The 13,318-nt window shown below is 60.5% G+C and overlaps 1 protein-coding gene and 1 long non-coding RNA gene across 2 annotated transcripts; one reads left to right on the top strand and one right to left on the bottom strand.

Moving 5' to 3' along the window:
* Nucleotides 1-6,011: 6,011 nt before the first annotated feature.
* On the top strand, nt 6,012-9,940 carry LOC109364867 (uncharacterized). The gene is made up of 6 exons (XM_085215489.1): nt 6,012-6,674; nt 6,831-6,892; nt 7,312-7,465; nt 7,667-7,923; nt 8,122-8,207; nt 9,391-9,940. Exons 1-6 carry the CDS (start codon nt 6,554-6,556, stop codon nt 9,938-9,940), a joined length of 1,230 nt encoding a protein of 409 aa, XP_085071615.1. The 5' UTR covers nt 6,012-6,553.
* Nucleotides 9,941-11,931: 1,991 nt separating this feature from the next.
* Nucleotides 11,932-12,597, bottom strand: LOC146541858 (uncharacterized). Its single transcript, XR_014880827.1, has 2 exons — nt 12,415-12,597; nt 11,932-12,305 (listed from the first exon to the last, which is right to left on the bottom strand). It is a non-coding gene; the product is annotated as an uncharacterized LOC146541858 (long non-coding RNA).
* Nucleotides 12,598-13,318: the final 721 nt, after the last annotated feature.

Here is a 13,318-nt window from a genome sequence, read left to right as displayed (position 1 = left end):
GACTCTTTTCCCTGACCCGTTCCTGGGCCTTGGCCCCCTGGGCTCTTCGGCCCCCCTCTGGCGAATTGGGGGGGGGGGGGGGCTTCACCCCCTTTCCCAAAAAGTTCTTCCACCCGGCCCCCCCTTTTAAAGGGGGGGGTCCCCCCTCCCATTGGCCCCCCCCGGGTTTTTCCCCGTCCTCCCTTCCCCCCTTCCCCTTTTTTTATTCGGGGGTTTTTGGTTCCCCCGCCCCTTGCACCCCCCAAACCCCGGACGAGGAGGGACCCTCCCCTGTGCACCTGGCCTCAAATTTTGAGCCCACTCGCCCCCGGGACCTCCCGGTGGGGGGGATTAAACCTTCTTCTGGCAGGGAAAGGACCCCCTTCCCCCCTCCCCCGTTCCAAAGTGGGGGCCTTTGGGATGACCGGACCTGTGGCGGGCCCCACGGGAAAATTTTTTTGGGGGGGGGCCCCCCGCCCCGGGGGTTTTGGGGATTCAACCTCGCCTGGAGGGCGGGCCCCCCCCCCCCCTTTTTGGGCCCCCCTTTTGGGGCCCCCCCGGGTTCTGGGATTTTCAACAGGAAATACCAAAACCCCCCAAAAACCCTTTTTTCTTGCGGTCCCCCCGGGGGGTTTTCCGGGGGAACCCCCGGGCCGGGGGGTTTTTGGCTTTCGGGGTTTCCCCCGGTTTTCGCGCCGCTTTTCCCCCGGGGGGGGAAGGCCGGCGGCCACAGCTTTTTTTCCTGGGGGTCTCCCGACAGCTGGTTTTTTCCTGCAGGGCCCCCGGGGTTGGGTTTTTGGCCCCTCCCGGCCCAGGGGTGTCGGTCGGCGGGGTCCCAGGTTTTGGCGGGGGGGTTTTTGGCCGCGGCCCCCCACCTGCAGGTTTCGGCCGGGGGTTCCTTTGGCAGGGTCTTGGGGGGTTTTGCCTGGCAGGGCCCCCGGGCCGGTGGCCCCCCCTGGGGGGGCGGGCGGTTTTTTTCCTGAAGGCCCGGGGGTTTTTTTGGGGGGGGCCCAGCGGGCAAAAAGTAGCCCGGGGCAGGGGGGCCCCGGGGGGGCCCAGCCCTGGAAACCGGCCCCCCAAAGTTCCAGGGGGATTAAAAAAGCCTCAAGGGCTGACTAGGAGCCTCGGCAGAACCGGCCCCAGGCATCGTCGGCTTTTCCCAAAAAGGGGGAAAGTTTGGCCCCAAAGCCCGGAGGGAAGGTCCCCTTTTGGGGGTTGGGCCCCCGGGAATCCCAAACCCTTGGATCGCTCCTTTAAAAGGAAAAAACCGGGGGGTTAGCCCCAAAACTAAAGCCCCCCCCCCAAGGGAAACCCCCCGTTGGTCCCGCTCCCCGGGGCTTTTCCCTGGAGGGTCCCCCTGGGGGCCCAATTTTGGTTTAAACCCCCCCCCCCCCAGGGGGGCTTTTGGCCGGCGGCCCAAGGGCCAGGTTTTAAACCCCAGGGTCCCCCGGGAGGGGCCCTTTGGGGTTTTCCGGGCCCTGGCCGGGCCCCTTTTCCGGGGGGCCCCTGGGGGGCCCGGTTTTCTTACCCCCCCCCCCGGCCCCGGGGAACTTTGGCCTGGGGTCGGGGGCCCCAAAGGTTGGGCCCCGGGGGGGGCTCCCCAATGGCCCCCGCTTTTCCTGGGGCCTCGGGCCGCCGGGCTTTTGGCTGGCACCCCCCCGCCCCTTTTTAATTTCGGCCCGGGTTTTTCCCCAGGGCGAGTTTTACGGGCAGCACCGGGAAACTTCTGGTTGAAACAAAATTTTTTCGGGCAAAGGGCTGGAAATTCCCGGGCCCCCCCTTTTTTTCCCGGCGGGGCCCCCGGCCTCCCCGGGGGTTTTGGAATCAATTTGGCTGGGGCCCCGGGGTTGCCTGGCAGGGCCCCCACCCCGGCCTGGGTTTTCCTGGCGGGCCCCCTTTGGGGGCGGGCTTTGGGGGGGGGAAAATTCGGCCCCGGTTTGGCTTGGCGGGGCCCCCCGCCCGGTGGGGGGGTTCGGCATGTGGGTCCCTGGCGGGGGGGGGTTTTGGGGGGGGGCCCCCCCCGGGCTGGCAGGTTTTGCCTGGCGGCACCCCCCCGGGGGTTTGGCCGGCTTTTGGCCCGCCCCTTTTTTGCCCCCCTTTGGGCCCGGCAAAAGCTGGGGGCCCCCGGCGGGCGGGACCCCGGCCTGGAATACCCGGGGGCGCGGCGAGTTTTCCCTGCAACCCCCGGTGGACTTTGGGCCGGCGGGGATACGGCGGGCCCCGCCGGCTTTTTCCTGGGCCCCCCCTGGGGTTTTTTGGGCCCCTGGGGGTCCCGGCCAGGGGGGTTTCCTGGTGGCCCCCCCTGCTGGTTGCCGGTTTTTGGCCGGGATTCCCGGGGCCCCGGGGCCCCCCTTGGGCCAAAGGCCCAGCCGGTTTTAAAGGGTCTAGGCCCCCCTTTGGCCAGGAAACTTTGGGCCCGGCCCCCCCGGGCCAGGGCCCTTTTTTTGGGGAGGGCCCCCCGCCCGGTTTTTTGGGCCCGGGGGCCCGGTTTTTGCCGAGCCCTCCCGGCCCCGGGGCTTCTGGGGAGGCCGGGGGTTTTTTTTCCCCAGTTTTCCGGCGGGGGGTTTTCCCGGCGGGCCCAGCCGCTACCCGGGGGGGTTTGGCCATTTTTTTTTCCTGGGGGTCCCCGTGGCGGCTTTTGGGCCGGGGGGCCCCCCCCCGCCTGGGAGTTTCCTTGGGGGGGTATGGCCGCGGCCCCCCTTTTGGGGCTGGGGGGGCCCCCCCCCCCGGCTTTTTGGTGCAGGGCCCCGGCCCCCCCTTTTTTTTGGGGGCAGGCCCCCCCCACCAGGGGGTTTTTTTGGAAAAGCCCGGGGCAGGGGAGTTTGGGTGGAAACCCAGGGTTTTTAATTTTGGGGCCCCTTGGGACCCCGGGTTTTCCCGGGGGGCCCCCTTCTTGCGGGGCATTTGGCAGTCTGCTTTTTCTTTTGGTGGCAGGAAGGGAGGACTGAAATCTGGGGGGCCCGAGGCCCCTGAGGGGGAGCCGGCCGGGCACGCCCGTCCCCCCCCTTTTCCCGGGCTCCGAAAATGGGGGCCCGGCCCCCTCCCCTTGGGGGGCCCCTTTTGGGCGGCTCCCCTTAGGGGGCAAGTAAATTTTTTTTTGGGGGGGGGGAAAGGAAAAAAAAGAGCTGCTTTCAAGGTGAGCAGCAGTTTCTCTGTGGCCCAGGCAGAGCGTGAGCCTTGAGGCAACAACACCTTTCATAAACAATACAAGTAGATCTTCCTCAAGGGCTGAGTCCTGTCTACTCAGCCGCAAGGCAGACCATCCAGGCTCCCACTTCTGGCATGTGACTCAATGAAACTTCTCAGGCAGAGGCCAAGGAAGATGGGGCCAGTGCAGGAAGCACCGGAGCAGATGGCAGCATCAGCACTTGGTGTGAGACAGCCTGCCTGAGGAGTCTTCCGCCAACACATCTGGATTGCTGCCACCCACCTGCCAGGGTCCCCACATTCATGCCGGCCAGCTTTTGTCCTGGCACAGGCCCCCGGCTGGCCAGGAGGCTTTTGGTTTGGCAGCTCTCCTTGGTTGGCCGGGAGGCTTCTGGCCAGGCAAAGCTACCCGGCTCAGTCAGCTGGATGGCTTTGTCCTGTCAGGCCTTTCCCCCAGCTATCGGCCTGGCAGGGCACTCGCAGGCAGCTGGGATGCTCCTAACCAGGCAGGATTACCTAGAGCAGCCGGCCAACCGGCTTTTAACCCTGCAGGGCCCCCGGGCCGGCCAGCTGGCTTTTCACCTGGCAGGACCTCCCAGGCCGGCCGGGAGTCTTCTGGCCTGGCAGGGCTTGCTCGGCCAGCTGGCCAGCCAGCTACTGGCCGGCAGGGTCTCTGGACGGCTTTTTTCCTGGTAGGTCCCCCTGGTTGGCTGCCTATTGGCCTGGCCGGGCCTCCCAGGCCGGCCGCCTTTCGCCTGGCAGGGCTCCCCTGAACGGCCAGCCGGCTTTCGGCCTGGCCCAACTGGCCGGCCAGGAGGCTTCGGGCCTTGTAAGGGTTCCCCAGCCAGTCGGCCAGCTTTTCCAAAGACTCAGGATCTCCCTCAAGGGCTGAGTGCAGCCGCTCCACGCAGCCCCAAGGCAGAGCATCCCGGCTGCCACATCTGGCTTTGGATCGCTCCAACTTCTCAGGCAGAGGGCTCAGAAGATCAGGCCTGGCAGGGCTCACCCAACCAGCCAGTTTAGGCCCGGCAGGGTCCGCCCCCAGGCCGACTGGTCTTTAAACTTCATGAGACCTGGTTCTGCTGTGGAGAACAGGTGGAAGCAGTTCACTTGCCTGGCTGAGGCCTGGAGCCTGCTTCCACCCCTCCCTCACCTCACTTCAGGCCTGGCTGCCCCCTGTCAGGGCTCTGCATGGAGGCGTGTTCTTTTTTGGTGCTCTGTGTGCCCTGATCTTCAGGATGGGTTGAGCACTTTTGTCTCTGCTTTCTGGATTGAGTTCTTTGCCTTTTGGGGGGAACCAGAGAGCGTGTCTGTGTTGCCTTTGTATCCAATCGCCGTTTGGGGTGAAGGGTTCTGCTTTAGACTTTGTGGGCTGGGTCTGAGGAGGCCCCTGAGGGTCTGTGGCTTTGAGCATCAGTCAGTGGCAGTTGTTAGTTGTAGGGTGAGCTGAGCGTTGTGTGAATGGTGGCACTGAGAGCTGTGTGCATTCCTTGGCGAGGCCAAGCAGTGTGGAGGTGCTTCTGTCCTTAGCTGTGCAAGTCAGGAGTGAAGCATGTTTCTCAGTTTCTGCGGCTGAGAGCTTTTAGTTTGCTCGTGCAGCTTTGCTGCGAGCGATGCAGAGCTGTCAGGCTGACTTGGGTTCCTTTGCCACTCTCTCAGCAGCAATGAAGCCAGTAATAGCTTCTGTAAGTGCATTGCAGTTGAGAAATTAGCTAGGTTTGGCAGTAGAAATGCTGTGTTGGAGGGATTGTTGGTGACCGTGAGCTGACAGCATAAGCCTTGTATTGGCAACTGGCTTCTGTGACATGGATTAATTGCAGCTCATTTTAGGGGAGGAGCCTGGGCTTTGATTGAATCGTATTGTGGAAGAGGGGAAGGGAAAGCTTCTGTGGCTAAGAACCTGTTGTGAGTTGTAGTGCTGTAGCACTGTCTTTGTGCCTAGGCTTTCTGTTTGTTCTTTCGTGGGACTTTTGTCTCTTTCCTTCTCCTACTCTTACCTGACCATCTTTGTGCTGATGATTGCCTGTGTGGAAAATGAAGGTATTGTTTCTGCACTGAACATTGAAAAGGGCAATCGATCTAAGGAATTAAGCTGTAACACGTCCTTGGAAACAGTTGATGTGGAAAGTAAGATCACCATATACGTCTTAGTAACGTATTTGAGAAACATAGTTCCCAACTTACCTAACAAATTCTTTCTCATAAAGCTGCAATAGATGTTAAATGTTCTAAACAAGGTGGGTATAGTGTTCTGAACTAGGAGACACGCTGTAAGGTTGTTCATTAGACCGGCAGAAGCGAAATACATGTAAGAAACTTTCAAGGAGTCAGGGCTTTGACACGAGGCAGAGCTGTCCCACTCTGTGGGAATGTGAGGATGCCGTGTGCAGGCTCCAAGATACTCCCCTCCATCCTCCTTCCGAGCTTATCTCCATGCTAGGACAGACGGATGACCAGAACAATGACCAGTGTAAAGGGGCACAAGTGTTAGGGGGGTAATTAAACAATTAAGAGGCCATGTTTATGTTTCTGTTGTCAAACAGACACCCGAAAGTTACGACCAAATGTTTGTTAAGAAAGCGATGGTTAGAAGGCAATTAACCAATCAAGATATTTGGGTGTGGGCGGCAAAGATTTGTGTTTACTTGGTATTTGTATGATGAGTGAAGCGAGAGTGTGAACCTGCAGTACTCAGCCAGTGAGGAACCAGGGCAGAAAGAGATCAGCGTCGGGCAATAGGGGATAAAGATGGAGCACTGTTTTCTGAGTGCTGTCCTGCTTGCGGGAGGCCCGCCATTGCAATTGCGAATAAAATCTGCTTTATCAGAGAAACCGTCCTCGAAAATTATTTGGATATTTCCAACCACTGCCCACAATGTCCGTGTGAAATGTCTCATCCCTCTTGGAAGGCTGCGAGGAAAGCGAATCTCTGGGATCCCACAAACAAAGCACTCCCTGCCCGGCAGGGTCGCGGGAGCCATGGAGTCACAACAGTGACGCAGAGGATGGATGCCGGGTCATTTATTGGGCGTTCCAACAAGGAATCAACGACTTCCAGCCAAAACGAAGCAACTTTCTGACAACGGGCTTTCAACGTTACAGGTAGAGCCCTTTGGAACAGGACTTGTTTCCGCATCACCTGCTTGAAGATCGATTCAGGCGACGGCCACTAAAGGAAAACGAGTAATAGTACATTGAGAGCAAAGAAAAGAGAAAGCAGAGAGGGCTCAGCACTCCCAGACAGGCCGGGCAGCAGGCTGCCGGTGCCAGCGTCACAATGGGCAGCGGCCAGCACCGGCCACGCTGTCATCGCGTCGCCGTGGCGACGTTTGTGACACGGGCACCCGGGAGGGGTATAAAGGCAGAGCGCGGCGGTGGGTCCCGCATCCTGAAGGAGCATCTGGCAGAGAGCAGACGCATCTGAAGGATGAGCTCCGGCATGGCTGGCGCCAACAAGGAGCGACCCGCCAGCGCGAGGCGGAACAGGAGGAGCGAGGTCAGCCCCGCAGCGGGGCGTGCCTCCAGTCCCACATGCACCGACACCAAAGGTACACGGGTCCACGGCCAGCACAGGAGCGGTGCTGCAGCCAACCTCGGCACGGAGACGGCACTTTCCATCTGCCGCCTGGCTCCCGCCTGGCAGCGGTAGCGGTGCCGGGAACTGGCAGATGCAGAGTGTGACCTGCTTTTCCTTTGCCCTCCAGAGCGAGTTGCCGTCTGGGATGCGGTGGCCGCCTACGTACAGGAGCAGCTCCTGGGGCAGAAGGTGTGTTGGCTGTCGGGTTCCTCCTCTCCCTGTCCAGCTCAGCCTGGACTTCCTCCCAGTCTTCCCCTCCACACAAAGCAGGAAACTCCCCCCGCGTTTCTCTGCTGGGCATCCCACGGCCTTCCTGCAAACGCACGATCACTTGTGCTGGGCACTGCCGTGTCTCAGGGCTGATCCCGGTCTCTGGAAGCCTCTGGATCCCATAGGCTGCTTCTGCCCCGCCTGCAGTGCTGCATCTGGGAGGCGAGGGGAAGGAGAGGACCGTGCAGCCCCCTCCCAAAGTCATTCGCGATGCCATGGCTCGTGCCTCTGAACAGGGGGAGAGGGCTCCTGAGCTCTGTCCCTACCTTGGAGCCCCTGCGGCTCTTCCTCCAGCCGTCCCATAACCCTTCCGCCCTTCCTTTCTCTTCCACTTGCAGGGGGTTTGGATTCCCACCTTCGGCTCCTTTGACACCGTCTCCAAAGACATCCGGACCGAGGATGGGACCGTGACTCTGCGGTGGCCCGTGTTTCACCTGGCCTCAAACCTCATAGCTACGCACCACCTCAAGCCCCGCAGGGAGTCCCTGCCAGGTAGGAGGGGGGATTCAACTGTTGCTGGCTTCGTGGACAGGGCAAACGGCCACACGCCTCCATTGCCAAAAGCAAACCTCCCCCTCTGAGGAGCCCGTCCAAACGTGGCGCCGTTCTGGCTGATGTCCACCAGAAGCACTTCTAGGGAAGCACCTGCAGAAAACCAACCGTATCATCAACTCTGTCCCTCGCATTTTTCAGTCCTTAGGAAGATGGAGCCCATGAAATACAGCAAGGCGGCCGCAGCTGCCTCTCTGAGCTGGGCGACACTCAGGACCGGCATCCAGAGCACCGTGGCCCTGCTCTCCGGCTGTCTGCAGAATGGGGAGAACGTTGCCGTTGTCCTAAAGGACATCGGCGTGCTCCTCATAGACGGACTGACCTTCCAAATGAAATTCTTCTTTGACTTCCTGGAGCAGCTGTCAGGGAAAGAGAAATTCAGAAGAGCTACTTTCAAGGTGAGCTGCAGTTTCTCCATGGCCCAGGCAGAGCCGTGAGCCTTGCTGTGCCCGCACACGGCCCACCAGGACCTGGCAGCTCCTCGGGCCGTGCAGGTGCTGTGCTGCTGTTAGCTCTCCCTGCCTTGGGCTCCTCGTGTCCCCAGTGCCTCAGCCGTGACAAGGACGTCCCACATCCTCCCCGTTTCTCCCCTGCAGGCCCCCTGGCTGCTGAACGTGGTGGTGTCTCGGGTGGCACCGGTGGCCTCCCTGGTGCACTCCGGCTGCCTTGTCGTCTTTCCCACGTGAGTACGGTGGTGGCTGTGGCTGCTGTTTGATGCAGCTGCTCAGCTCTCGTTCCGGAGCGCTTGTTCCTTGTGTCCATGACTGTCCTGCCCATCAGCATATGTCATAGAATCCTAGAATGATTTGAGCTGGAAGGAACCCCGAAGGGGCACCCAGTCCCACTCCCCTGCAGGGAACAGGGACACCTACCCCCAGATGAGGCTGCTCTGAGCCTGGTCCAGCCCGACCTCGAATGCCCGTCTGGGCACCCACCACCTCTCTGGGCAGGATGTTCCGGTGCCTCGCCACCCTTCTGTCAAAAACTTCTTCCTTATACCCAATCTCAGTCTTCCCTCCTGCCCTTTGAAAATATTTCCCCCTCACCTATCCCGACTGACCCTGCTCAAGACTTGAGAACGTAGTGTGCTTAATGCAGCATGAAAATAGGCCTGGTAGCAGTCCAGCAGAGAGAGCAACAAGGATTGCTGGAGCGCAGCGTCACACCGGTCGTTGTCGTCTCCTTGCCTGCAGGTTTCAAATGGAGTTTGCACCCAGACCACCACCCGCAATACGCCGCAAGTCTTCAGGAAGCATCTCTGGTCAGGAGACGCCAAAGAAAGAAGCCACTTTGCCACCTCTTGACCAGGGCAAGAAAGGTAAAACAGCTGCCAGTTCCTTTCCGCGGCACGGGCAACATACTTGAGATGGGAAATCCCCTGCTGACCATCAGCCTTGTGAGTGAGCTAAAGGGCTGATGGTGAATCTCCTCTGCCTTCCCCATTCCAGTGAGATTTGCTGGCCGTCCAACCTTCATCAAACGGTTGAGCACAGACAGCATTGATGGAGGACACTTCAGACGGATAAGGAGCTTACTGCTGAAGGAGAGCTCCACGTCCAGGTGAGGCTGGAGGCTCCGGGCTGGGATGTGACCCAACGAGAGCCCATTCCCCAACCCCAAAGGGTCACTGTTTGTGGCCGCCCAACAGTGCAGAACGCAGCACCTACCGTGCGGGGATGGGGACGCCAGGAGCCCCCCAGCTCACACGGCTGGCCCCTCTGTGCATCTCAGGAGAGCCACGGGGCAGCCGCTGAGCAGTCTGTGGGGAGGGCTGCGCTGCACCGAGGCTCCTGGCTCAGGCTTGCAGCATGCGGCCCCCAAGCCATCAGCCACTCACGCGGACCCCTCCCGCTCTGTCCTTTCAGTCTGCTGCCAGCGATCCAGAGAGTGCCTGTAGCCCAAGAGCAGCCGGTGAGCTGCCAGCTGCAGAGGGAGGCAGGAACATCAAGCCAACAAGACCTGCGCCGAGCACTGGGAACCAAACACGTGAGCTTCCTTGATGAAGAACTGGGGGCAGAAAAAGCTCACTGTGATGGTGCGGCGCGAATATTGCAGACAGCCAAGGCCTCACCCCATCAGATCACCTTGAGGCCAACAACACCTCTGCGAAGAGATTCAATATCTTCCTCAAGGGCTGAGTCTGCGGAGCCTCAAGGCAGACCATCCAGGCTCCCACTGGCATGCGACTCAGTGAAACTTCTCCGCAAGAGGGCAAGGAAGACCAGGCCCGTGCAGGAAACACCAGAGCACATGGCAGCGCCACCACTTCGTGGTGCGTGCAGCCTGCCTGAGGAGTCTTCCAGCAACCGCTCTGGATCGCTGCCACCCATAAACGAAGAAACGGGGTCTCCCAGATGTCAGTCTCCGAAGACCAAAGCCCCACCCCGCAGGAAGGGCACACCCTACCCACACTGATGTGGGCATGGGGTGCCCAGGACAGGCAGAACTCAACTGGAGGCTGCAAAACAGATGCATGAATCCCATCTGCATCATATCCAATACAAAACCAGGCTGCCCAGGGCCCCATCCAGCCTCGCCTTGAACACCTCCAGGGCTGGACGGGGCATCCACAACCTCTCTGGGCAGCTGCTTCCAGCATCTCACCACTCTCCAATCTGACATCCCATCTTCAACTCAAAACCATTTCCCCTTGGCCTGACGTTAGCTACACTATCGAAGAATTGGCTCCCCTCCTGTTTGTAGGCTCCCTTTATGTACTGGAAGGCTGCAATGAGGTCACCCCGCTGCCTTCCCTTCTCCAGGCCAAACAAGGAGATCTAGAGTGAAATGAAGAGGGGCAAAAGTGTCAATAAAGCTTTAAACATCTCCAGAATGCCTGGGACAGTGTCATTGCGTCTTGTTACGCCAGCTCTTGTGCTGGGAGGGAGAAAGAATTGTGAGAGGGCATCAGAGCGTCTCACGATGCTTTACTTGATGCCAAAGGAAATCCAGCGTCTCTTTTGTCTTAGCTGGATCACAAGCCGGTTGGCTTTTGACCTGGCAGGGCTCCCCAGCTGGCCAGCTCTTTGCTTGCTATTGGCCTGGCAGGGTTTCTGGATGGCCATCCGGCTTTTTTCCTGCTAGTGTCCCCACGGTTGGCCAGCCGTTGGCCTGGCCGGGGCTCCCAGGCCGGCTGCAAAACGTGTGACCTTCCCTGGTGAAGCACAGGGAGCAGAAAAAGCCCATGAAGTGAAGGTGCCGTGCCCAAATTGCAGAAAGCCAAGGCCTCATGCCCTCAGGTCACTTTGAGGCCAACAACAGCTTTCATAAACGATACAAGTAGATCTTCCTCAAGGGCTGAGTCCTGTCTACTCAGCCTCAAGGCAGACCATCCAGGCTCCCACTTCTGGCATGTGACTCAGTGAAACTGCATCAGCACTTGGTGTGAGACAGCCTGCCTGAGGAGTCTTCCGCCAACACGTCTGGATTGCTGCCACCCACCTGCCAGGGTCCCCACATTCATGCCGGCCAGCTTTTGTCCTGGCACATGCCCCCAGCTGGCCAGGGGGCTTTTGGTTTGGCAGCTCTCCTTGGTTGGCCGGGTCAGTCAGCTGGATGGCTTTGTCCTGTCAGGCCTTTCCCCCAGCTATCGGCCTGGCAGGGCACCCGCAGGCAGCTGGGATGCTCCTAACCAGGCAGGATTACCTAGAGCAGCCGGCCAACCGGCTTTTAACCCTGCAGGGCCCCCCGGGCCGGCCAGCTGGCTTTTAACCTGGCAGGACCTCCCAGGCCGGCCGGGAGTCTTCTGGCCTGGCAGGGCTTCCTCGGCCAGCTGGCCAGCCAGCTACTGGCCGGCAGGGTCTCTGGACGGCTTTTTTCCTGGTAGGTCCCCCTGGTTGGCTGCCTATTGGCCTGGCCGGGCCTCCCAGGCCGGCCGCCTTTCGCCTGGCAGGGCTCCCCTGAACGGCCAGCCGGCTTTCGGCCTGGCCCAACTGGCCGGCCAGGAGGCTTCGGGCCTTGTAAGGGTTCCCCAGCCAGTCGGCCAGCTTTTCCAAAGACTCAGGATCTCCCTCAAGGGCTGAGTGCAGCCGCTCCACGCAGCCCCAAGGCAGAGCATCCCGGCTGCCACATCTGGCTTTGGATCGCTCCAACTTCTCAGGCAGAGGGCTCAGAAGATCAGGCCTGGCAGGGCTCACCCAACCAGCCAGTTTAGGCCCGGCAGGGTCCGCCCCCAGGCCGACTGGTCTTTAAACTTCATGAGACCTGGTTCTGCTGTGGAGAACAGGTGGAAGCAGTTCACTTGTCTGGCTGAGGCCTGGAGCCTGCTTCCACCCCTCCCTCACCTCACTTCAGGCCTGGCTGCCCCCTGTCAGGGCTCTGCATGGAGGTGTGTTCTTTTTTGGTGCTCTGTGTGCCCTGATCTTCAGGATGGGCTGAGCACTTTTGTCTCTGCTTTCTGGATTGAGTTCTTTTTTTCTGATTTGAGTTCTGCCGGGAAGCGGCAGATGCAGAGTGTGACCTGCTTTTCCTTTGCCCTCCAGAGCGAGTTGCCGTCTGGGATGCGGTGGCCGCCTACGTACGGGAGCAGCTCCTGGGGCAGAAGGTGTGTTGGCTGTCGGGTTCCTCCTCTCCCTGTCCAGCTCAGCCTGGACTTCCTCCCAGTCTTCCCCTCCACACAAAGCAGGAAACTCCCCCCACGTTTCTCAGCTGGGCATCCCACGGCCTTCCTGCAAATGCACGATCACTTGTGCTGGGCACTGCCGTGTCTCACGGCTGATCCCGCTCTCTGGAAGCCTCTGGATCCCATGAGGCTGCTTCTGCCCCGCCTGCTGTGCTGCATCTGGGAGGCGAGGGGAAGGAGAGGACCGTGCAGCCCCCTCCCAAAGTCATTCCGATGCCATGGCTCGTGCCTCTGAACAGGGGAGAGGGCTCCTGAGCTCTGTCCCTACCTTGGAGCCCCTGCGGCTCTTCCTCCAGCCGTCCCATAACCCTTCCGCCCTTCCTTTCTCTTCCACTTGCAGGGGGTTTGGATTCCCACCTTCGGCTCCTTTGACACCGTCTCCAAAGACATCCGGACCGAGGATGGGACCGTGACTCTGCGGTGGCCCGTGTTTCACCTGGCCTCAAACCTCATAGCCTCATAGCACCACCTCAAGCCCCGCAGGGAGTCCCTGCCAGGTAGGAGGGGGGATTCAGCTTTTGCTGGCTTCGTGGACAGGGCAAACGGCCACCGCTCCATTGCCAAAAGCAAACCTCCCCGCTGAGGAGCCCGTCCAAACGTGGCGCCGTTCTGGCTGATGTCCACCAGAAGCACCTGACCTGGCAGGGCCCCCAGCTGGCCAGCTTTTTGCTTGGCTGGGTCTCCCGGACCGGCCGGGAGGATTCTGGCCTGGCAATTCTAACCAGGTCAGACGACTGGATGGCTTTGGGCCTGTCAGGCCTTCCCCGTTTGTCTGGCCAGCCAGCTATTGGCCTGGCAGGGCCCCCCCGGCTGTCTGGGATGCTTCTAACAGGCAGGATCACCCAGACCAGCCAGCAACTCAGCTTTTAACCGTGCAGGTCTTCCCTGGCTGACAAGCTGGCTTTTAACCTGGCAGAGCCCCCAGGCCGGCTGGGAGTTTTCTGGCTTGGCAGGGCTGTCCGAGTCAGTCAGCTTGCCAGCTTTTGGCCTGGCAGGGCTTCCAAGGCCGTGGCCAGCCAGCTATTGCCTGGCAGGGTCTCTAGCGACCAGCTGGCTTTTTTCCTGCTAGGGTCCCCCTGGTTGGTTGGGTATTGGCATGGCCAGGGCTCCCAGGCCAGCTGGGATGCTTCTGGCTCGGCAGGGTACCAGGTCAGTCGGCGGCTGGCTTTTGG

The sequence above is a fragment of the Meleagris gallopavo genome, unplaced genomic scaffold (assembly GCF_905368555.1).
Source record: "Meleagris gallopavo unplaced genomic scaffold, MGAL_WU_HG_1.1 scaffold_57, whole genome shotgun sequence".
Classification (NCBI taxonomy): domain Eukaryota; kingdom Metazoa; phylum Chordata; class Aves; order Galliformes; family Phasianidae; genus Meleagris; species Meleagris gallopavo.
The sequence above is the reverse complement of the archived record's forward strand: the minus strand, read 5'-3'. Positions and strand labels throughout refer to the sequence as shown.